General features: G+C 37.3%; 1 protein-coding gene across 1 annotated transcript in view; it reads right to left on the bottom strand.

Moving 5' to 3' along the window:
• The window catches only part of Abce1 (ATP binding cassette subfamily E member 1), a 27,902-nt gene continuing 3,768 nt past the window's right edge, over positions 1-24,134 (bottom strand). The window contains exons 3-18 of the mRNA XM_031340428.1: positions 23,327-23,412; positions 18,877-18,974; positions 17,689-17,806; positions 17,050-17,187; positions 16,848-16,917; positions 16,506-16,602; positions 15,392-15,481; positions 10,600-10,721; positions 7,011-7,232; positions 5,853-5,912; positions 5,701-5,759; positions 4,372-4,482; positions 4,146-4,288; positions 3,924-4,046; positions 2,303-2,414; positions 1-1,563 (exon numbers count right to left, since the gene is read on the bottom strand). Of these exons, the coding sequence (XP_031196288.1) occupies positions 1,516-1,563; positions 2,303-2,414; positions 3,924-4,046; positions 4,146-4,288; positions 4,372-4,482; positions 5,701-5,759; positions 5,853-5,912; positions 7,011-7,232; positions 10,600-10,721; positions 15,392-15,481; positions 16,506-16,602; positions 16,848-16,917; positions 17,050-17,187; positions 17,689-17,806; positions 18,877-18,974; positions 23,327-23,412 (1,697 nt within the window). The 3' untranslated portion in view covers positions 1-1,515. The remainder of the gene's footprint in view (positions 1,564-2,302; positions 2,415-3,923; positions 4,047-4,145; positions 4,289-4,371; positions 4,483-5,700; positions 5,760-5,852; positions 5,913-7,010; positions 7,233-10,599; positions 10,722-15,391; positions 15,482-16,505; positions 16,603-16,847; positions 16,918-17,049; positions 17,188-17,688; positions 17,807-18,876; positions 18,975-23,326; positions 23,413-24,134) is intronic.

Here is a 24,134-nt window from a genome sequence, read left to right on the forward strand (position 1 = left end):
TCAGGAACTGATGAAGGGAGAGATTTTATTCCATATACTTCTGTATATTTGTGTTGTTTTACAACAGATATGTACTTATGGATTATATAAATTCATTTTTAGAAGGCCTAATGGGTTTCAGTCAAAACTTTCTATCATTGCAATTAATCAAGATCTAAAGTCTTGTGAAATAATTTCTAATTTTCCTGTTCTGCCTGCCCTGTTCTGTTCATTGTAATCCACCTTCCTCATAATTCTAGTTTGGCATATTAGTAAGATGTGGATAATGTCCAAACCTACAAATGAGTATGCACTGCAGCAATGGATACTTCTGTATTGCTGTTTCCCTTGCAGTCACTGGAGAAGTTGTTTAAGGTTGTCCTTGGTTGCTCAACAGAAGAATCTGTAGTCTAAATATGTAGGGCTGGGGATATAGCTCAGTTGTTAGAGTGCTTGCCTAGCACACACAACGCCCTGGGTTTGATCCTCAACACTGCATAATCTAAGCCACAGTGGGCTGAGAAATTCAAGGTTGTCCTTGGATACCTAATTTGAGGCCAGCTTGGGCTGTACACACTGTCTCAAACCGAAACCCTAAAATCCAACTATAAAGACTATCTGTAGGGTTGCGTGTGTGTTGGTGTCTTCCTAAATTGCTGTCCACTTAGCTTTCTGAGACAGGTCCTGTGTTGGGCTGGAAGGCCAGTGAGCTTTAGGGATCTGCTTGACTGCATTTCCTGGCAATGGTATTAGAGATTTCTGCTGAGTCTCAAACATGGTCCTCATGAGTGTGCAGCTTGCACTTTACTGACTGAACCATCTCCCCAGCCCAAGCCTATAGTTTTACAGGAAGCAAATATTCTTCAGAAATGCCTCCTCCTTAATCTTGATCAGTGATTATATAAAAGTAACATTACTGTGAATGTTACTAGAGAATGTAAGAACTAAAACAAACAAACAAAAACCAGAGTTAAATTAGGGTACTGAAATAAATTTTGACATGTTCAGAAGCACCAAAAACCCATTAAAAAAATGTATAAGTTGGTCAAAAACATGTGTTTGTAGCAGACACTGTTCCTTGGAAGCACAGACTGAACAAAAGTAGCAATTATAGCCCTGATGCTTATGTATCAGACCTCAGCAGTTTAGAAGAGGGCAGTTCCATTATACTGGTACACTTAGCAAACAGGTAAGTACAGATTTTATCCAAGATTTTAAAGATGGGCAACACCAGGAAGCATCTGGTACATGAATGAATATATAATACATAACTGAAAATCTCCCCACAGATCATTAAAATCTGGAGGTAATTGATATATCTGAAATGTCTCCATGTTAGTGTAGTATGCACAGAGGTTTAATCTTAAGAACAGAATAGTTCTTAAACAACAATTTGCAAGACAACTGGCTTTTGAAGTCACATTACAAAAATCATACTTCAAGCTCCAGAGTATGTGGGGCCATAAAACCTGATTAAAGTTTTATATGATAAAAATCCCAGTAAGTAAATGGCTTATTGATAAATTCAGATTCAATCTAATCGTCCAAGAAAAAGTAGTTTCCACTCTTCTTTTGTTCTACGTCCTAAAAAGAAAAAGTGACACAGTGAGCACTTGTCCTTTATGAAGCTATAGCAGCTATGCAGGGCTGCTGAGCAGGGCTACTCTACTAGAGCATTTCCTGGCAGCTCAGCATGTACTCTGTTGGATGCTTGAATGCATCAAATATAAATCCCATCTTTAAGCTCCTGGCAGCAGATTGTCAGCTTAAAACTGCTTATTATGTAAGATATACATACTTAAAATATTGATTTTTCTTAACACTGTTTATAGAATGGTCAGTAATAGTGCACTTCTCCACCTGATCAGCTAGCTTCTCATTAGCATTAAGCTCTTACCATCTAAAATGACCCAGTATACAGAAGTGGCTTAATAAGTAAAGGAGAATATTTATTTTAACCCTATCTTAAAACAAAAACCAGAGGAATTGGTTAAACATATTATCAAAAGTTTCTTCATTAACAAAATTCTCAATTTACTTTCAACAGAAGTAAATTTACTTTAGACAGAAGGATCCAGTAGTTAGCCCTGGTTGTCTTCGAACCTGCCTCTTCCTCCCCAGTGCTGAGACTAATGGGACTACCATGTGCCAGATCTCAAGGCAGTTTTCAATGGCCCAGAATAATTAGAACACCAGAAACATTACAGTTGTTACCTTGCAGCAAGACTACAAAATGTTACAGAGGAATAAACAACCCAAATTCTGAGAATCAGTATGATATGGTATAGATTTTTAAGAAAAGATATGTTTATTATCCACATACCTTGATTGAATTGAGCTTATTTATTCGTGGTCTGTAGTTGTTGGGGTCTCTTCTGAATGTAATTTCGAGCTGAGACAAAAATTTGTTCATGCCAGCCAAAAGAGTCTGAGGACTAGGGGAAAATGGACAATTTTCATGAATTTTGTCTAATGATCAAGAATCATCAGTACCCCTTCCTCTTAGTCAAGCGCCAATGCTAACATCACAGCACGTCATTTGATTGGTCACATTTCTGTACAAAACAACCTCAATATGATCTGTAGATGTTGAAGAAAACATCAAGTAATGATTTTTTTTTGCAGAACCCCAGATAGAAAGCAGGGCCCTGCACCATGTTAGGGAAGCACTTTACCCTGAGTTACTGCCATCAAAGTAACTTTCCGCCGGCGTGGTGGCACATGCCTTTAATCCTAGCACTTGGGAGGCAGAGGCAGGTGGATTTCTGAGTTCGAGGCCAGCCTGGTCTACAGAGCAAGTTCCACGACAGCCAGGGCTTATACAGGGAAACCCTGCCACGAAAAAACCAGAGAGTTGTGAGCCATCATGTAGATGTTGGGAAATGAACCTGTGTTCTCTGGAAGAGCATCCATGGTGTTAAGCACTTGAGCCATCTCTCCAGCCCTCCAAAATTAATTTTAAATTGTCTAAATAACAACAAAAAATATGAAACATTTTAAAGCCTTCTGCAAACACAAAAGATCATTAGTGAAGAAACAATTTTACATATCTGAGAAATTTCCTGAAATGTACATATTTTCAATAATTGATGATAGAATTTAACATGAAAACAAAGACATATTCCAGGATGTATGGCACTTTCATTTGTGTTTTAGAAACAGGATCTACTATACACATCTGGCTAGCCTGGAACACATTAGGCCAGGCTGTCCTCTATCTGCGGGCTCTGCCTCTCATGCTGGGATTAGAGGAGTTCAACCCCACACCTGGCTGGTACTTCTACTTCTTGATAGAATCATTCAAATATCAACTTAACCCTACTTCTTAACATCAAAAAGTTTTGTGTGAGAGCCAAATAAAATAGATTTATGGGCCTAAAATGTGTTTGTGTATAGGTGATTTTATAAGATGCAACTTAATGTAGGTTTAGTACTAGTGGTAAAATAACATCTCATAGACAGATCCGAATTTTTAGTTTCCTTATAATATGACAGATCTAGGCAGAACAGTAAGAGGGTAAAACACTACACCTAAACTGTTGTGGGTCAGTGTTGTGTATTTGGCATCTGCTCCAACTATGTTGTTGGGCAAGTCATGTAATTCTTTGGATTTTATTCTGCATAAAAATTAAGTTTTAAGGAATTAATCAACTGACAAAGTTAAACTGAAAGAAAAGGTAAGAGGTCTGTAAGATTATCCACCTGGGTCAAGTACTGTATACTAGGCTAACACTACTGTAAGGCCCTACACAGTATTGTCTATATATAAGTTGGGGGGCAGGGTTGTCACAGAATAAGAAACTGACTTAGTAGCTACCTGCTTCAGACAAGAAAGCAATAGGACATAAGTGTTTCTGACCTTACTGGAAATTTAGAATGTGATAATTTTCCAACTGTTAGAACTTAAATTTTACTTTTGAACATTTTTAAAAAGCATTTTTTACCTGTTTGCAACTGTGTTCTTTGATGGAACACCATCAAAAACGATGACTCGATCTGCTAGGTAGGTGGCCATGATGAAATCATGTTCTACAACAAAAGCTGTCTTCTTTGCATGGAGAATGAAACTGAAACACAACAATTGCAAACCTTTCATAGCTTTGAAGTCACAGATTTGTATGTCAGCACACACAATCAAAATGATATTCTACAAGAATGACATTTACCGTTTGACGACCCGAGCTGCCATTAACCTTTGCTCAGAATCCAAATATGCAGATGGCTCATCAATTAAATAGACGTCAGCAGGTTTGCCCAAACAAAGAGCTAAAGCTACTCGCTGAAGTTCACCACCAGACAATGTCTGTACCTAATTGGAGTTCAGAAAACATGTAGACATTCAAAGTCTGAAACAATGATGCATACAGATGTATAAGGATAATGTTAGGGTACCTCCTGGTCAATGATGTTTTCAATCTGTAAGGGCTTCATCACATCAGTCACAAACTGCGGGTGAGTATAAGCATCTCTGATCTTTTCATGCAGTAACTGGCGAACACTTCCCTGGTTTTAAAGGAACAAAAAATTTAGATGATAAATTACCAGGAAAGGACTTTTCTGTTTATAAATAGTAGCACTAACTTCAGACCAAAATGAATTCAGTTTGTCACCAATATCAATTTTATTTTATTTTTCTTTATTTAGATAAAGTGTCTCACTATATAGCCAATTACGGTGCCTCTGCCTCTGAGTGCTGGTATCAATGGCTGGCCTGTATCACCATGCCTGAGCAGATCTAGTGTTAATGCCTATTCACCATCTTGTTCATTTTGAGGCTTTTTCAATTTTTTTACTTATGTACATAATTGCCCTAATCATGTATGTGAATAAAAAGGCAATAATAATCTTAAAATTGAAAGGCAGAAAGTAAATGAATGTTTCAGGGGAGAAATAATGAAGAGCAGGAATAATTCTAAATGTCAAAGTGGGTTGGATAATCTGTAGGTTATAACACACAATGCACACCATCTTGTTCTCTTATTCATAATTGAATCCTAAAATGGTTTTTACTTGCTGTATGGAACAGATCCAAGTGTGAGAACCTGAAACCGATCATGTAAAATACTGTAATCTGGGGGAAATGTGTAACAGGGTCAGTGTTGCGATGCTGAACATACAATGTCAGTGAGTAAGAAGCTCAACATAATACTTTCAGAAATCAAAGGACACTATTGATTGCTTCAGTATAACATTCTCAAGTTTTATACTTGAAACAGTTTACCAGAATTTAATTTCCCTAATGCTGAATAACCTTACATTTTAAGAATATATTAAGTTATCTATCATCAATCAGCTGACTGACAAGAGGGTTTTTTGGACTGATTCTGGTGCTCAAGTGTGCATATTGCTCAGGTCTATGCTAGTGAGTAGAATTGTTGGCGTTTACAGTTCTATGCTAGAAAGGATCTGACCAGAGCCAGATGTGGTACCATATACCCATTAGCTCCAGCACTTGGGCAGTACAGTAGGTGGATTGGGAACCTCAGGTATTGTATTACATAGTAGATTCCAGGCCAGCCTGTGCTGTATGGAAGCCAATATGGCTAAGAGTTTTAGAATGTTCTTTTTGTGGTGGAGATCAAACTCAGTAATTTAACTCATGTTAAACATATACTCTACCACTGAGCTAATGCCCTAGCCCCTTACTAAAGCAAAAGATGAAAGAGTTACACACATACATCAAACATACATTTTAACAGTCAAATTAAAATAATGACTCACTGTTGACTTGGGACTGATTTTCTGTGGCTTATAACTGACATTTAGAACTGGTACTTCTCCTGCAAAAAATCCACAATTACAATGACACAAAAACTGCCCAGCCCTTTAACATTTACTCTATGGGATAGGGTAAGGGATGTTTATGACAGTACCTCCTTCATCTGGTTTAAGCCTTCCAGCAAGCATTCTGATAAATGTAGTTTTACCTGTACCTGATAATACAACAAAAACAAAATTAACCCTTTACATTCCAAATATTCTTGTTATAATCAGAGAAATTTCTCTTGAAGACATTATGTGACAGTTAAGAGAGAAACAATTCTCTCTCACTTGTTAAATACTAGCCTAAACTTATTAGGAGGAACACCAATGCTTTTTAATAAATATTAGTCCACACAACTTATGGACTAACTAAAAAAATGCATTTGTATTAATTACCACACAATCTGTTAAGGGTACAATAGGCTATTTTATGATAGAAATGCCTATTCACAGCTTGTACAAAAAAATTTAACAAAATTAAAAATGTTTACTGAAGCCTGATATATTGCAATCTCCATTTTCCTTTTTTCTTTTTTGAGACAGGGTTTCTCTGTGTAGCCCTGGCTGTCCTCGAACTCAGAAATCTGCCTGCCTCTGCCTCCCAAGTGCTGGGATTAAAGACGTGTGCCACCACCGCCTGGCATGGCAATCTCATATTAAATCTTCTACAGTTTTATAAACTGCAATACCACACTATAAATTACCTTTAAATCATAAAAGCAATAGTAGATATTTAGTAGTGAGATTCATCTTCATCTTACAATTTAATATTGAAAATATTAGTAATAAATTATTTTTCCAACAAAGGGTTTCTCTGTGTATCCCTGTCTGTCCTGTAACTGAGAGATCCACCTGCCACTGCCTCTCAAGTGCTAGGATTAAAGGCATGCACCACCATTGCCCAGCCAATAGACAGAGTGCTCTGAATTTCGAATCAGAAAAATTCCAAACACAGGTATCCAAGGAAATCATTAAAGCTGGCATGACTGAGTCACCACCTGCCTATTTGCATTCACTTCCTCTGCAGATTGAGTGAGTGCTCACTAGTTTACTTCAAAGAAAAATCAGTTGAGCAGAAATTGCATACTTTTAGTGAAAATAATATTAACCTGTTTCAACAACAGCGAAACAAAATTAGTAAATACCACAAAATTGTAAGGTTAAAACAATAAATGTAAGGATTCAAACTCAGGTGCTAGCCTTAAGTCAGTTCTCCATGAGCAGGTAATTACACACCCAGCCTTCACCATCGTAAACTTAGGGCTTACCATTTTCCCCCAGCATCACCATGATTTCAGAGTCAGTGAACTCTCCAGCTACAATTGCTAGCTCGAACTCTCCCATCTTTTTCTTCATCCCAGGATATTTATACATGCACATCTTTTTAACTTCTTCTTCATTTGCTGTCTCAGCTACCTTAAAAACAAGTGACGCATCCCTGAACCTCAAGTTCTCTGTTGGAACATAGCCATCCAAAAATATATTTATGCCTGTTGGGGAAAAATTGCCATCAGATTAGTAAAGACCTAAAAAAAAATATAAACAAATCTAAAGTAATGATTAAGACTGATTTTTGGGAATACATATATATATATATATACATATATATATATATATACTTTATACCTTTGTTAATAAGTCTGCATATATGCAAAAACTAGAGCTTTTTTTGGTGTGCTTCAACAACGAAAACAGCCTGAGCATAATGGCGGATGCCTACAGTCTAACAGTTAGAAAGCTGAGCTAGAAGGTGCTAGACTGTAAAGAGACTAGCATGGTTTAGTGTGAGCTCCCGCTTCAGAAAAATCCATTTTCTACCACCCAAACCAAAATAACTCCCTTCATTTGGTATAGGATTAATTTTAAGTTTATATAAGTGTGTGAAACAGGACATCCTTTTGATATAAAATTGTCATTTTGAGGCAAAAAGATGACTCAGTGGATAAAAGTGCTTGTTTCTAAGCCTGATGACCTGAGTTCAGTCCCGGGACCTCACAGTTTGGAAGAAGATAACCAGCTCCTGACAACTGTCCTCTGACACACACATGTACATGCATGTGCCCACATACTCACACAAGTAAACAAACAAATGAAAAATTAAAAAAAAAAGGTCATACATAAGAATTGTACATTTTCAGGTATGCAACTGACACAAAATACTTTGGAAAATGTATTTTTAAAATAAGCAATTTTAAGTAGCGAGTACTGCTTTGAGATAGCCGTATACTGGGAAGTTATTACTGTATTTTTCTCAGATTAATTTTATAATTTCTTAAAAAAGTAATTAATTTTTTGTTTCATTATGCAAAGATTAAAAACCATTTTCTAGATTGTGTTCTAGTGAATGAAACTAAAATTATACACAAAACCCCTCTTAAAACATTCACAATGGCAGACAAATAGAAAACCAAAAGACTATTATGTATGTCAATATAAGGAGAGCCTTGGTTTCAGCATTTCTTCTGTATATTAATGGGGAAAGTAGCTGCAGGTTAGAAAGTAAGGAGAGTCGGTCTCTCCTCTGGACCAGGAGCAGGGTCAGGGATATTTATACTCAAGCACATGGTGGACTGGAAACCTGGGGAGTGACAAATCAACTTTTCTAAAAGTTTCATTTTTATTCTTCAAATATTTAAAAAGTGAAAATGTAGAGTCAAAAATTAAAACCAAAACCTCTGGTGAAGAAAACTTAGTCTAAGTGCTCCATTTACTAATTAAAGAAGCAAGAGACTTTGGTTAAAAAACAAAAAGCAATGTGGTCTCTACATTTTCTCTGTGCTAGCTGACCTGTCAACTTGAAAATGAGTCTTAATAATAGCCACCTGTACAGTTCATAGAACCTGCATGCATATATAAATTTATATACATAAAAAAATGTGTACACAGACACCCAGCTTAATAATGGTTGAAGGGGAAGCAAGAAGGATGAAGTACAGTCTTTCACTTCACCATTTAAACCTCACCAGGATGACTGTGAAGCCCCAGCATTTACAAGAGGGACTTTCAAGAATGACCACTGAGTTTATCCATATATCGTCCTGATTCTACATTACAGTAAGGCACAAAGCAGGTGCTCAGTAGTACTTGTGAGTTGAAGAGAAACATTAACTACTGCTTCCACGCACAATATGGTACACTATTGTAACACAAAGAATTCTCATGTACACAGGAAGATTGCTGAATTTAAGGCCGGTCCAGAGTATTCTGTGTCTGCCTGCCTGTCACTCTGTCTGTGTCTCTCTCACCAGGGTTTCTCTTTGTAGCCCTGGCTCTCCTGGAACTCGCTCTGTAGACCAGGCTGGTCTCAAACTCACAGAGATCCACCTACCTCTGCTTCATGAGTTCTGGGAATAAAGGCTTGAGCTGGAGCTGGGCGGTGGTGGCACATGCCTTTACTCCCAGCACTTGGGAGGCAGAGGCAGGCAGATCTCTGTGAGTTCAAGGTCAGTCTGGTCTACAGAGTGAGTTCCAGGACAGGCAGGGCTATACAGAGAAACCCTATCTCAAAAAACCAAAACCAAACAAACATACAAAAAAGTTTGTGCTGCCATTGCCTTGGGAGTTCCAGTCTTTAAAAACAAAGGCAAAACAAACAAACACTCCACCAAAACAAAAAAAAATCTAAAAACTAAATTTGGTTTTCAGATCCCGTATTGTTTTTGTGTACTTGTGTTTGCATGCATGCCATGGTGTGCAGACGGAGGTCAGAGGGCAACTCTGGAGTCAGTTCTTTACCTACTTTTCCATGAGTTTAACTGAATAAACACAGGTCTCCAGGCTTGCACAAGAAGCACTGAGTCATCTGGCAGGCCCTCATTGCTCTCTTAATATGAATTTTGTTCATTGTTTGTGAGTGTGTGCAGGTCTGTTAAGTTTGTGCATGCCAAAGCACATGTGTGGAATTAAGAGGGTAACTTTGGAAATGGATTCTCTCCTGCCACAAGGTGTAGTTCTGGGGCTAGAATTTAGGTCATGTTTGGCAGCTAGTGTCATTAGCCACTGAGCCATCCTGAAGGTTTTAACCTGTATTTAAAAAACGTGTAAGACTCTTGGCAAGAAGCTGGGTATGGAGACACCTGCTCTCACTGCCAGCACTTGGGAAGCATAAGCAGTTGAAGCTCAGTGAGTAGTGCTAGTACAGCCAAGGCTACAGAGAAGCCCTGTGTAGAAAAACAAAAGGAAAGACTACTGGCAAGAAAACGGACCACCTCACCAAGCTTTCCCTAAAATACATAGCTATTCATCTTAAATATCAGTACATACGTTATAATCATTCCTTCTCCACCCACATTCTAAACTAAAATACTGATATAACTAGACTGTGATACAATGTAAGTTTATTTTTCAAATTATTTATTTTGTTTAAAAACATTAAACTATCTCATTAGATTTTTAGGGAGTCTAAGTGTCACAAATACAAGATAGGGGTTACAGCTAGGTTTTAAATATGAAAATGGGATGGGTACTGGAGGAATGTTACGAGTTTTGCCAAAGGTACTGGCCTGCTAAAGATAAATTTGAAGATGACAAATACTGTGAAGTCAAAACATTCAGATTCATGATGACAGAACAACAGGGGAAGTGATTTCTGTTCTCCCACCAGAAAGTTCTCAGAAAAGAAAAGAATCCTTTTCTGTAACCCTATATAGCCTTACAATACATTTTCCTCAATGATGAAACTACAAAATGCCAGTTTCACATATATATATATATATATATACACATATATATATATACATATATATATGTGTGTGTGTGTGTATTAAAGCAATATGCAGTAGTAATGTCAACAATAATACATTTCTAGGCATTAGAGAAAAAGAAAATTACTGCATTATGAACAGGTTTTCAAATTACCTTCTCTTACACTAAAAGGCATAGTAACAACACCATAAGCACTTGGTACACCATACAGACAGCAGATGAAGTCAGAAAGATAGTCTAATACACTTAGATCATGCTCCACCACAATGATATATCTGAAAAGCAAAACAGATTTTTATTTTTAGATTTACTATAACATCATTAGCTAAGATTCTTATTTATATAAATCTATTTTTCTACTATAGTTGTAAATCTTAGAAAAAAAAAGAATAAAAAAAGTATAAAGAACATAGTAAAGCCATACAATATTTTCTTATACGAGGCTTATTATTGATGTTCCTATTTAAAATATTTTCCTCAGGATAGATTCAACTAAGATGATTTAAAAAATCTATTGCTAGGACAGAAACTATCAAACACTGCAGCGATGAGGTTTTTATGCAGATGTTGCCTTCACCTCCACTTACTTCACACACACGTATCTTCAAAACCAATGTCAAACATTAGTTTCCTACATAAAGTTCTTGTTTGTATAAATACAATAATCATGCTCACACAAAACCTTTCAGATTTTCAAGAGCTTTTAAATTTTCATGTATCTTACTGTTTTATTTATATGCAGAAAAAATTACAACTTGCTGTTTATCTTCTCAATAATGCATTTCTTAATTTGTATGTTTAAGGGCCACCCCTTCCTTCTTAAACAGTCACTTACCAACATTCTCACATTTTAAAATTCTACTTAGTTTCTATTCACTGTAGGAATACCTTTTCCAATATGCAAATGTATTTTTCCTACTCTTGAAAGCCCCTTCTTAAAGAAATTTCTTGCCTTTCTTGTATTCAAATGAAAACTTAGTAATCAAAAGTTCTGATGTTTTAAGAACACAGCACCTGTGTACTCAAGCAATCTGTGCTATAAAAACAGACAATATATGCAATCAAAGTTCCAGTTTATTACTTTGGATTCCTTACTGTTTTCTGGAGGATATGATCTACAAGATTTTTATACCATTAAAGAGTGAATGAATGCATGCTTTGACAGTTTCAGAACTGATACAATCTCTGTAGCTTCTTTCCATCAGCCTACCATTACTCATGGATTACTACAACTCACCAATACACACAGATTGGTACATCTACAAAAGTGTTTTACTTATTGTTTCTGCTTGATTTAACTGCACGTTACAACTAAGGTGTGTTATCCTCTTTCTCATATTTAAGTCTTATAAAATCTAGTTTTATCATCAGTTTTTATAAGATCAGTTCATTCCTGTTATAGCTTTCTTTCCTTTTATCTTTGAAACCAAACCAAACCAAACCAAACCAAACCAAACCAAACCAAACCAAACAACTCAAGAGGACAGCTCATGCTAGCAAGGATGTGAATAAGGGGGGCACTCCTCCACTGCTGGTAGGAGTGCAGTACAGCCACTTTGGAAATCAATTTAGAGGTTTCTCAGAAAATTGGGAATAAATTTTTCTCAAGACCAGCTATACCCTTCTTGGACATAGACCCAAAGTCTACCATACCACAAAGACACTTGCTCAACTATGTTCAGTTTTTCTCCTAATAGCCAGAAACTGTAAACTTAGATGTCTCTCAACTGAAGACTGGATAAAGAAAATGTGGTACATTTTACACAATGGAATATAACTCAGCTGTTAAAAACAATGACATCATAAAATTTGCTGGCAAATGGATGGAACTAGAGCATCCTGAGTGAGGTAACCCAGAACCAGAAAGACAAACATGGCTTGTACCCACCTATAAGTGGGTATTAACTGGCAAAGTACAGGATAACCATGCTACAATCCACAGACCCAGAGAAGCTAAGTAGGAAGGATTGCTCAAAGGGGGCTACATGGATCTCCCTGGGAAAGGGCAACAGAATAGATTTTGCAGGTGGACTGGGGCAGTTGGGGATAGGAGCAGGAAGGATCAGATGGGTGAGGGAAGGATGGAGGGAGAGAGTACTAGGAGAGACAACCTGAATTGGGGGACATATAGGGGGTGTGTTGATATAGACATCTGGGGCAGTGGGAACTCCTAGGGAAGTCTTCTGATAATGGGGGATATGGAGCCCAATCTCGCTATTTTCTATAACCAGGCAAGGCTCCTAGTAGTGGGGGCTTGGACATCAACCCAGCCACAAACTTTCGATCTACAATTCTGTCCTGCCTTTAAGATGTACTGGGGTAATGGTGGCACAGAACTTGTGGGAGTGACTAACCAGTGACTGGTCCAACTTGAGGCATAGGCCATGAGAGGCAGCCCAACCCAGAGACCCAGGATAGAACCAAAAAACTCATTGAAATGAATCTTAATAATTTGTTATACTTGTGGACTGGAACCAAGCATAACTGTCATCAGAGTATCTTCATCCAGCAACTGATGGGAGTAGATGCAAAGACCCACAGCCAAACACTATGAGGAGCCAGGAGAATCCCATAGGAGGAGCAGAGGAAGCATTTTAGGAGCCAGAGGGGCCTAAAAGACCAGGAAAACAAGCCTACAGAATCAACTACGCAGAGCTCATAGGGGATCACATAGATTGAAGCAGCCATCCCCAAGCCTGTATGGGTCTCAGCTAGGTTTTCTATATATACCTTGTGGTTGTGCAGCTTGGTATACTTGTGGGACTGCAGTGTGAGTAAGGGGGTCTCTTTTCCTCCCACTAGGTTGCCTGTTCATCTTTGACATGAGAGTTCGTACCTAATCTTATTGCAACTTGTTAGGCCATGTTCAGTAGATATCCTTGGGAGGTCTTTCTCTCTCTCTCTCTCTCTCTCTCTCTCTCTCTCTCTCTCTCTCTCTCTCTCTCTCTCTCTCTCTCTCTTCTCTCTCTCTCCCTCTCCCTCTCCCCCCCTCTCTCTCAGGGAAAGGGAGAAGTGGATCTGGGGCAGCAAAGGGCCATGGAGAAGGGACTGTAAAGTGCAAAGGGAGGGGAAACTGAGGTCAGGATGTAATGTTTGAGAGAGAAAAAAGACTATCAATAATACTTTTAGGTTCAATTCGAAGCACCTAGGTGTTATTGATCATTTGTTGAACTTATGTTTGAGAAGTTGGGAGTTTTATAAATTCTGAAAACTTATCAGCCATGATCCTTTCATGCTTTTAAATAAAATATTTATTGGTGGGCACAGTGGTCTAGCACTCAGGAGGCAGGGGCACACCTGTTCTACAATGTAAGTTTCAGAACATCAGGGATACATAGTCTTCAAAAACCAAACCAAAACAACAACAAAGTCCATCACTACCATCACTGTGAGCTCTGTGGCATGCCACTGTGTGACATCACAGGTAACTTTATGGAGCTCATGCTCTCCATGCAGTTTGATCTGAGTGCTCGGGATTACTGGACTGTTTGCCAGCAGCAAATGACTTTACCTGCTCAGCCATCTTGCCCACCTGTCTGTTTTTCACTCTTAAAACAATCAAATAGTCTTCCAACTACAATCACTATTTTTCAAATCTCCCTTATATTTCAATGCCATTTTCTCAGTTATAGTCACTAACTTAGAAATAGTTTTAATGTTCCCATTGCCGTTCCTAACTCATCTAATTAGTTCAGCAAGTTTTTAATGCTGTGCTTTCCCTTTCTCGCTCTCTCTCCCCTCCCTCCCCCCTGTGTATGTGTGTACAAGTTTTTTTGAGTGTAGGTGCATCTCTGTAACTATTATGTACATGTGTGTACTCATGGTGGACAAAGGCCAACATTCCTATCTTATTTTTGGAGACAGGATCTTTCACTGAACCTGGAATGCACCAGGGATCTTTCTGCCTCTGCCTCCACAGCACTGATTTTACAGTACAGACATGCCACCTATTTGGCCTATTCTAAGATTCTGGGGACTGAGCTCATGTCTTCATGTTTTCAGGGGATCACATTATAAACTGAGCCTTCTGCACAGTCCTCTCTACATTTGCTTTTTAGATTTCTCTGGCTTTTGAACATGTGTCCATCAAATCCCTACATTTTGAATACTTTACAACTCTCATGTTAGTTACTATTTGAGAGGTTCTTTCAGAATGCCAGATGGTGTTCTAGTACTCTAGCTTGCTGTATATGTTCACTAAGTTTAGGGACAGCTGCTTCTGGTACTCTTACCTGTAAAAAGTTTATGTAGTCAAGAGTTGAGGGTACAGTCCTACCGAGTGCATTGTTATTTGTTTCTACACATGATAGTTTTAAGACTGCATCACTGAGTAAGTACCAAGCCTTGTATATGCTCCTTCAACTTCAAAATGTGGATTCTCTCTAAAGTTCCCATAAAATATGAACTCTACCTAAAGACCCAATAAAGTGACCAGAAGCATCAGGGAAAAGGTGAATTAAGAAAATTTGGAAATTACAAAGTACCGTATTCAACAAATGGTTTTGTGAATTATCATAAAAGTTAAGAATTCCTTTTTTTGTTCAGTGAGACTGTAAATACCACCATCTTTATGGTGATTATGTTTTAAGTATGTGTTGTGTTTATATAAAATTAAGATTTATTTTTGAAACTCTAGTAAAAATTAAGGATGTTTTCCCCAAGAACATACACAAAGAATAGATATACACAATTTTACATGACTCCAAAGCATTCACGTCCAATACACAATTTTACATGACTCCAAAGCATTCACGTCCAAACAGTACTTTCCACAGAACTGGAGATAACCAATTGTGAGTCTTGCACTAAGAACCTTGTTCTAATGAAGAAAAATTCTGGTGGTTACTATAAATGATCGAGATGAAAATCAAGAATGTCTAATATTTAAATATCTGTAAAATTTCCTCAACAGAAGAAAATAGAAATGTACTGGATTTATACTTACCTATCTGGATTTATTAGAGATCGAATAGTAATGGCAGCCTTTAAACGTTGCTTGACATCGAGGTAACTAGAGGGTTCATCAAACATAAAACTAAGGGGAAAAAAAGCAAGTTTGAATAACATAACTATACCTTATCCTTTTTAAGTAGCACAATAATGGTTTCTGATTTATCAGAATGAAAAATTTCATATACCAATGAAGGAAAGCTACTTATAATGGTAAAACTCTGTTCTGTTCAGAAGAAGGAAGAAAATTATTCCAAAAAGCAGAAATGTATACCTACAAATTTGAGGAGAGCTTTCAAAGATTGGACTGACTTCAATTGTACCTTCTCATTAATTGGCACTTTCTCATGAAAAATATTCTGATAGAGTCTGAATTACTTTGCAGAGCCCTTTTTTGTTCTGTTCTTCGATCGTCTTTACTGTGTATGCTGAGGGGTGCCACTGCCTGCATGTGGAGGTTGAAGGAAAACCTGCCTGTGCTGGTTCTCTCTTTCTACCTTACGGGTATAGGGAATTCAACTCAGGTGGTAGGTCTTGGTGTCAGGTCCCTATTCAGCTGAGCCATCTCATGGGCCCCAAAGAGCCACTGTCTTAACAGGCTGAGGTCCAAAGACTTTAACTAATGCACACAGATGCTTTCTCATGCAGAGAATGTATGTCAGAGAATACTTGGTGGTGAAGACGGGGCTGGATTATACGTTAGAGCAGCAACATGGAAAAATATGGAAATAATAAATATCTGACAGGAGGAAAGATTAGTAAGCAGAAAGGAGACTAGCCTTTTTTTATTCCATGTCTTCTTCACAGAGCTTGTCATTTTGATACTGACTAGTCTAAAGGCCATCTTTTACTTGAGATATTTAGAAAGCTTACTAACCTCGATTGGAGAGCTTAAGTTTATGTAAGGTATAAATTACTACTCATAAAAGCAAAGGAGAGATTAAAGGGAAACTGGGTCATGGAAATACAACTGCTTTAACACATCACTTCAAAATCAAACACTTAAATGTCTCTATTAATTATTTCTTTCAAGATTACTGCTGAATTAGCAGCATTACAAATACAAACTCACAAAGACTGAGATACACAAAAAGTGTAAAGTAACCTACATATCAGCTTTTTGTATGCAAACGACAGCACAAGCAAATCTCTGCAACTCTCCTCCTGAAAGATCTTCGACATTTCGTTCTTTAAGGTGAGTTAAATCTACAAAGAATAATCAGAAGCATTGTGTTCAATGTTATAAATTCCATTTCACCTCTCCTGGGCAGAATGCACAAACTGCATGTCCTGAGTCTGAGTCTGGGTCTGAATGATACCCCAGTTTAAAACTGTGTAGTATAACAATAAAGTAATTACTAAGGCTTTCCTCATGAATTTGGCAACCCATAGCCCAGCAAGAGGATTATGACCAAGTGCAGTTTACTAAAAGCATCTACTCAAATGCTTACCAAGCTGCTGACATACAATTGCCTGTGTCTTGGTTTCATCTTTTCGGTCCAGAATAGAGCCCACTGTCCCCTGTCACAACAGAAAATTATCACTATATTCCTTTCAAAAATTTCACAAAGTAAAATAAGTCTATTTTGATAGAACTTTTATCGTCCTACCAATAATCTACAATCTATAACTTCTATCTATGAGCGAACTGACCTTTGCAGCCTTGGGAATTTGATCTACATATTGAGGTTTAATAATGGCTTTTAGGTCATCTTCGAGAATCTTGGTAAAGTAATTTTGTAATTCAGATCCACGGAAATAAGTCAAAATCTCTTGCCAATCAGGTGGATCCTAGAAATATAATTGTTATGTGAGTTTAAGATAAAAATACAAAGGGTACAATTCCTAAATAAAATTAAACATATCTAGAGGTCTTCTAGTTTAAGGTTGGAAGCAGACTTAGTTTCAAATCAAGGCATACTAATTCAAAAGTTTTAGAGAATTAGGAATTTTCCGGTAAGCAACACTAACATTTTAATTTTAAAGGGATGGAACATGAGACTTGTCACATACACACAAACAAATGTCAACAACAAGAGTGACATCAGTACACGGCAGTGTAAACCAGTATTGGGAGGCTGAATTCAAGGTCCTCTGAAGCTACATAGTAACATCATGTCTTAAAAAAAACCAAACTAAACCAAACTAAACTTGGAACATTTAACACCTTTGAACTGAACTCAACAAATTAACTTAAAATAATAAGACAGAGAAAAACTTATACCCATCACGCTCATAAAGTAATTCATAAGAGACCCAGACACATTAATTCCCACAATCTTTAATACATACATCATACTTTCCAAGGTTGGGCTTTTGCTTTCCTGCTAAGATTTTTAGTGCAGTTGACTTTCCAATACCATTAGTTCCAACTAATCCCAAAACTTCACCTGGACGAGGGATAGGCAACCTGTCACGATACAGGAAAACCAACCAACTTTGTATTAGAAGAGGTTCACAACAACCGAATGATATATTTTAAAGCACTTATATACCATTAATAAGCTAAGAAATATATGCTAAGCATTAGTGGCTATTAGTGGAGAGAAAACAGCCAAGAGAAACTAATTGTTAGAAATGTATCCATAATGAATAAATCTCCAAACTTTATCCAGTTCTTTATCAAAAATAACATTTTTCTTTATAGTTAAGGCTCAGCTTAAACACACAAAATGTTTTGATAAAAATTTCACAGCAGTTACAAAACCACATTGTCATTCCCCGCCCCACACACCAAATTTCCTATTGATGTTGGCTCCTTAAGAGCTGGCAGAGTGAAAATACCTTTTAATTAATAAAACCTAGACTTTCAGATTCAATATACTAATATTCAGCAGATAAAAGCAAGCAGTGAGAAGCACTCAGAAGGCAGACATAGGCAGATCTCTTGAATTCAAGGCCGGCCTGGTCTTTAAAGGCAACGCAGAGATACCATCCTGAAAAGCCACAAAGCATTAAAGACTTAGTAATTTAGCGAGGCCCAAGTCAGTAAAGCATTTCCTGTGGGATATGAGGTTAGTTGATAATTAAAAACAAAGCAACTTTCTTTAAAGATTACTTGGGGGTAAGGGAACTATGAACCACTGTTAACTGTTATCATATTTTAGAATAATTTAAGAGTTTTTATCTTCCAGACATCTACTTTCTGTATCTTCACAACATAATTCAACTGGGCATTTGTAGTTACTTTAAAGTCCCTCAAAAATTAATTGAAATAGTAACTAGAATGAACTGCTGCCATTTTTTGCTTGTTTGTTTTGAGACAGGATCTCACTATGTATCCTAGACTGTAAACTCACAGAGATAGATGCTTCTGCCTCGTGAGTGCCGGGGCTCAAATGCCTGGCAACTGCAGACATATAAATTAACCTTGCATTTTATAATATTCTACTCCTTTTTGGTAGATGTACAATATCATTTCTTCCACATTCTGAAAACTCTTAGGGGATTCTACTCTTGACTCAGTAAAGCGGAATATACCTGTGAAGCTTGAAGGCATTGGCACAATAACGATGTGTTGTTTCTTTTTCCAAGTTGCTTGGCAAATTGACAATAGATAAGGCGCCAAAGGGACATTTCTGTTATTTAAAATAAAGAATGACATATTAATTTATAAAATAAATGAATTAACAGTAGTGAAATCTTTCAAGCACACATTTTACAAATAGAGAATTTACTTAAAAATAAAAATCAGGTTCCTTGAAGATTATAGCTGTATAGACAAATTTAATATTCTTCATGACTGATACAACCTAGACACTATTCAATAGTTTCCATAATTTGTCTGTAACAGATGTTTTCTTTCCCTTAAAGAAATGATTTCTTTCCTGTCCTTGTTTGCTTCTTCCCTATAGATAAAGTCTTTTAAGGTGTCTTGATTTTATCATTTGGGGGAGAGGGTTATATCTATCCTGACAATAGATAGCCTATATATTGGATCAAAGTTTATTACTTTTCTGTTATAACTCATCCTTCTATCTTAAGAATGTTTCAAGGCTAAATAAATTAATATCAAAAAAGAAAACATCAACAGAACTTATTCAATGAGTATTTGACTATTAGACAAATGTCCACAGAACAAGAATGGCCAAATATAAGGATGCCACTAAGAACAGTGGGAGCCTGAAGGCTGGGGAGACAGCTAGGGTGTGTAACACTGAGCTTACACAGATTCTCAGCACTCATGTAGAAAGCCAGGTATGGCAGTGTGTTCCTAAACTGAGCTTAGACAGATTCCCAGCACTCATGTAGAAAGCCAGGTATGGCAGTGTGTTCCTAATATCTCAAAGCTGGAGGTAGAAACAGGAGGATCCACGGGGGCTTGGTGGGCAGTCAATCTAGCAAAACTAGTGAGGTTCAGATTTAATTGAGAGCCTCTCTTTAAAAAAAGAAAAGAGTAGAAAAGAAAAGAGTTGTGAACCTTAAGTCCCAGCACTTGGGAGGCAGAGACAGTTGGATTTCTATGAATTCAAGGTCATCTTGGTCTATAGATTGAGTTCCAAGACAGCCAAGGCTACACAGAGAAACCCTACCTCAACAAAAAAATAAAACAAAGATGAATAAATGAAACGAATAAGGGATGTAATCAAGAAAGACACCTGGCCTGTGACTTCTGGCCTTCATACACAGACCTACCCATGCACACATGCATGTTAAAGAAAAAGGCAACAGTAATGTGGCTAGAAAAATATCTCTAAAGAACAGACGATAGATAAGGTCAGATTATAGCTCCGTTCAGCAGATGTACTGCAACCATAGCAAATTAAAAGAAAAAAAATTGTTTTCTAATAACTTCTGCCCCCTAGCCATACTACTAAATTTTTACAACTATATTCTGTACTCTCCTTTTTTCATCAATGCAGGCTACAGGTGATTTTAAACTCTTATGTGACTTGAAAAAGAAATTCACACCATTTATAAATAATGTGGATTACTCAGTGTTCAGGATGTATATATTTCCCTTCTCTCCCATCACCAAGAGTTTATTTAATTGGTGTTTTAGGCATTCAGATGGACATCTAAAACTTTGGAATATTAATTTCTTACAGCATCAAAAACAAAATAGAACAGACGATACTATAATGTTCATACCAGATTCCTAACACCCAGCATACAGGCAGGCACACATGATGAAGGACTAGGCAATATTTGCCTGGAATAATATTTCCTGCTTATGCTTTTCAAAATAGGAAAAACTATTTCCAGAATGCATATAACTTTTCTGGATACTTGAATAAGTTTTCAAAAACAAATATAGTACAACCATGGATTATATGTTCAACAATTTACAGGGAAGTTTCCAAACTCTGGTGAATAAGTTCCTTTTTATATTACCTATGAACAAAAATATCTAAGAACTTAAGATATCAGTTGCTAAATCTCTCTTATAAGTTGGAAATTTATGACTTATAAGTCAAATGCCAATTATTATATAACAAAATGTAAGATGCTTAGAATTATACTATTGGGATAAATACAATAAATACATATATAAGATATAGCGAAGCATTTTTAGATTAAATTTAAGATATTTTAGTTGTATTTTTACTTGAGAGTGGTAAATTTAAAATTTGAGACAGGTATGGTGCACCTGCTTAACTGTTTATGAAATTGTTTCTTTTTTATGTTCTCAGTTTGAAATGAAGATTCACCGAACTCTCTAAATCAGCTCCCTAAAGGTGCACACCTTTAATCCCAGCACCTGGGAGGCAGAGACAGATGGATCTCTAGGAGTTCAAGGCCAGTCTAGTCTTTATATCATACTCCAGGTCAGCTGGAGCTATACAGAGACCTGTCTCAAAATGAAAATAAATAGACCTGAAAAACTATAATGCCAGTTATACTTTATCTCTAAAAATTTCTGGAAAAGATGTGCTATATTTTTATATAATAAAAAGCTCAATGCACAGAAATAATCTAGTTAGAAATATCTGTACCTAGCTATATATGATTGTTTTAAAAAGTTTACTGTTATTAGTGAGTGTGCACGTGTATATACACACACACACACACACACACACACACACGGTGCATTATGTGGACAGTGCGTGACTGGTTTGTATGATCTTGTGTGTGCATGCCATGGTGCATCATGTGGATGTTGAGGACAAATTTGTGGAGCTGTTCTCTCTACAGTGAAGTCGACCTCAGGTAATCAGACTTGCTCAACGAGTGCCTTTTTCTTCCAGGGTATCTCACTGACCCATTAACTTCTTTGCTTTTGGGCTCTTTGCTCCTCCCAGGTCCAGAGACAGGTGCACCTTCTTATGCAGTGCCAGCCTTTTCCCTGAAACATGGTGAAGGTTGGAGTGAACAGATTTGGCCATATTGGGTGCCTGGACTGCATGTTTGCCTTCAACTCTGGCAACACGCAACATGGGTACTGTTGCTATCAATGATCTCATCATTGAACTCAACTACATGCTATACAGTGTTCCAGTGTGATTATAACCATGGTACTTTCCACAGCCCAGTCACGGCTGGGAATGGGAACTTTTCATTGATAGGAAGGCCACTTCCATCTTCCAGGAGTGTGAACTACCGACATCAACAGGGTGATGCTGGTGCTGACGTATCTTGATTATCAGAGAAGGCCACAGCCCACTCAAAGGGTGGAGCTGAAAAGGTCATTATCTCTGCTGATGCCCCTATGTTTGTGAAGGGCATTAACCATAGGATGTATAACTCACTCAAGAGCATCAGTATTCCCTCCTTCACCATTAACTGCTTAGTCCCCATGACCAAGGTCACCCACGACAACTTCTGTATCACTAAAGGACTCAGAACTATAGTCCATACCATCATTCCACCAAGACTATAGATGGCCCCTCTGGGAAACTGTGATGGTGGACATGGGACTTCCTAGAACATCATCTTTGCATACATTGGCTTCACCAAGGCTGTGGGCAAGGTCCTCACAGAGATGATTAGGAAGCTCACTGACATGGACTTCCATAGTAGATCTGACCTGCTGCCACCTGGAGAAAGCTGATAAATATGATGGCATCAGAAGGCAGTGAAGCAAACAGTGGAGGGAGGTCTAAAGGACATCTACTCTGGGTTACGATGAGGACTGGGTTATCTCCTGTGACTTTAACAGCAGAACTACTCCCTCTTTCATCTTTGGGCTGGGACTGACACTGGTCTCAACAGCCACGTTGCCAAGCTCATTTTCAGGTATGACTTTGAATTTGACAAACCTCATAGTCTACATGATCGCCAAGGAATAACAAATCCCAAACTACCCACCTCAGCAGGAACAAGAGAAGAAGTTGCTGTGGAGTTCCCACCCTAACTAATGCCCAACACACTTATTTCCCCTCACAGTTTTTATGCTATGTTTTGATGCCCTCAAAAGAAAGAGAGGGGCTTAGAAAATCCTACCATCTTGCAAACTACCATTAAAGTTCTCTGGAACTCCCAAATAAATTAAATAAGTAAATAAATAAGTTGGGTTTGGGGGACATCAAGATCGTATAATAGGTAAAGGTACTTGCCACCAAGTCTGATAGTCTGGGTTTGATCCCTGGAACCTACATTGTGTAAGAACTTACACCTGCATCTTGTCCTCCAATCTCCACATGTACACTGTGGCACAGGTGTACCCAAACAGGAGCACACATACATGCACACACTCTCAAGATTATAAAATAAACAAAAGTAAAAAAGTAGCCAGGTAGTAGTGGTGCATTTGGGAGACAGAATCAAGCAAATCTCATGAGTTCTAGGCTAGCCTGGTTTATAGAGTGAGTTCTAAGATGGCCAGAGTGGTCTATTAACTTAAAAAAGCAATAATATTGTTCTAAGAATATTACTTTCTTAAATTTATTTTTAATTTATTTGTCCTATACTTTTGTCTTTTTAAAAAAATTTAAAGTACTTAAAATTTTCACATTTTTTTTTGTTGACTCAACAAACAAATATCACTTACCTTAATACAAATACCACAACCAATACAAAGAGTTTCAGAAATCCATGCTATTTTGCTCTGGGGTGTAACCTCTATGCATAATTTTCCTGGCAAAGAAAAATAATTTTCTTTATGTATTAGAACACTTTTAAGATTGCCATTCAGAAAATGCCTCTTCCAAAGTCTCACACAAAAGTTTCAATGAGAGTTTGGTGGGACAGATTCTGAATTAAATACTCAGGTTTATTAATTATGTATTCTTATCAGGCAGCAAATAAATGGCCAATATATTTTGTCTAATACCAGTAAAAATATGGTAAACCTTGAAACAATATTATGTGAAAGTTGACTGGCTTCAATTTGTTTTTGGTCCTTTGGATCCAACTGGTGTTCTGCATTCACTAACTGACTCATAAAAAGAAAGCATGTCTTAGCAATGAAAGGCACACCATAGACAGAAATAAATTATTTCAGTGAGGTAAATGAAACCATAAAAAGCTATGCTGTTTTCTAGTACACAGGCAAAATTAAGCACAGTATTTGTTTGAGACATCGATGACTGAATTTCTGAAAACCATGGGAGAAACTAACAGATAACATCTATAGGTTCTCTTCTGATTTGGAAAGTCTAGAAGTCACTACTACAAGGCAGCAGTCAGGTAACATAACATTGAAGACCATCAACAACTTGTCACCTCTGAATTGTAACATCTACTCTAGCAACATCCCACAAAATATGTCTTATTTTTTTATTTTTTTGGTTTCTTTCGAGACAGGGTTTCTCTGTGTAGTCTTGGCTGTCCTGGAACTCACTCTGTAGACCAGGCTG

This window comes from Mastomys coucha, unplaced genomic scaffold, assembly GCF_008632895.1.
Source record: "Mastomys coucha isolate ucsf_1 unplaced genomic scaffold, UCSF_Mcou_1 pScaffold22, whole genome shotgun sequence".
In the NCBI taxonomy this organism is placed as follows: domain Eukaryota; kingdom Metazoa; phylum Chordata; class Mammalia; order Rodentia; family Muridae; genus Mastomys; species Mastomys coucha.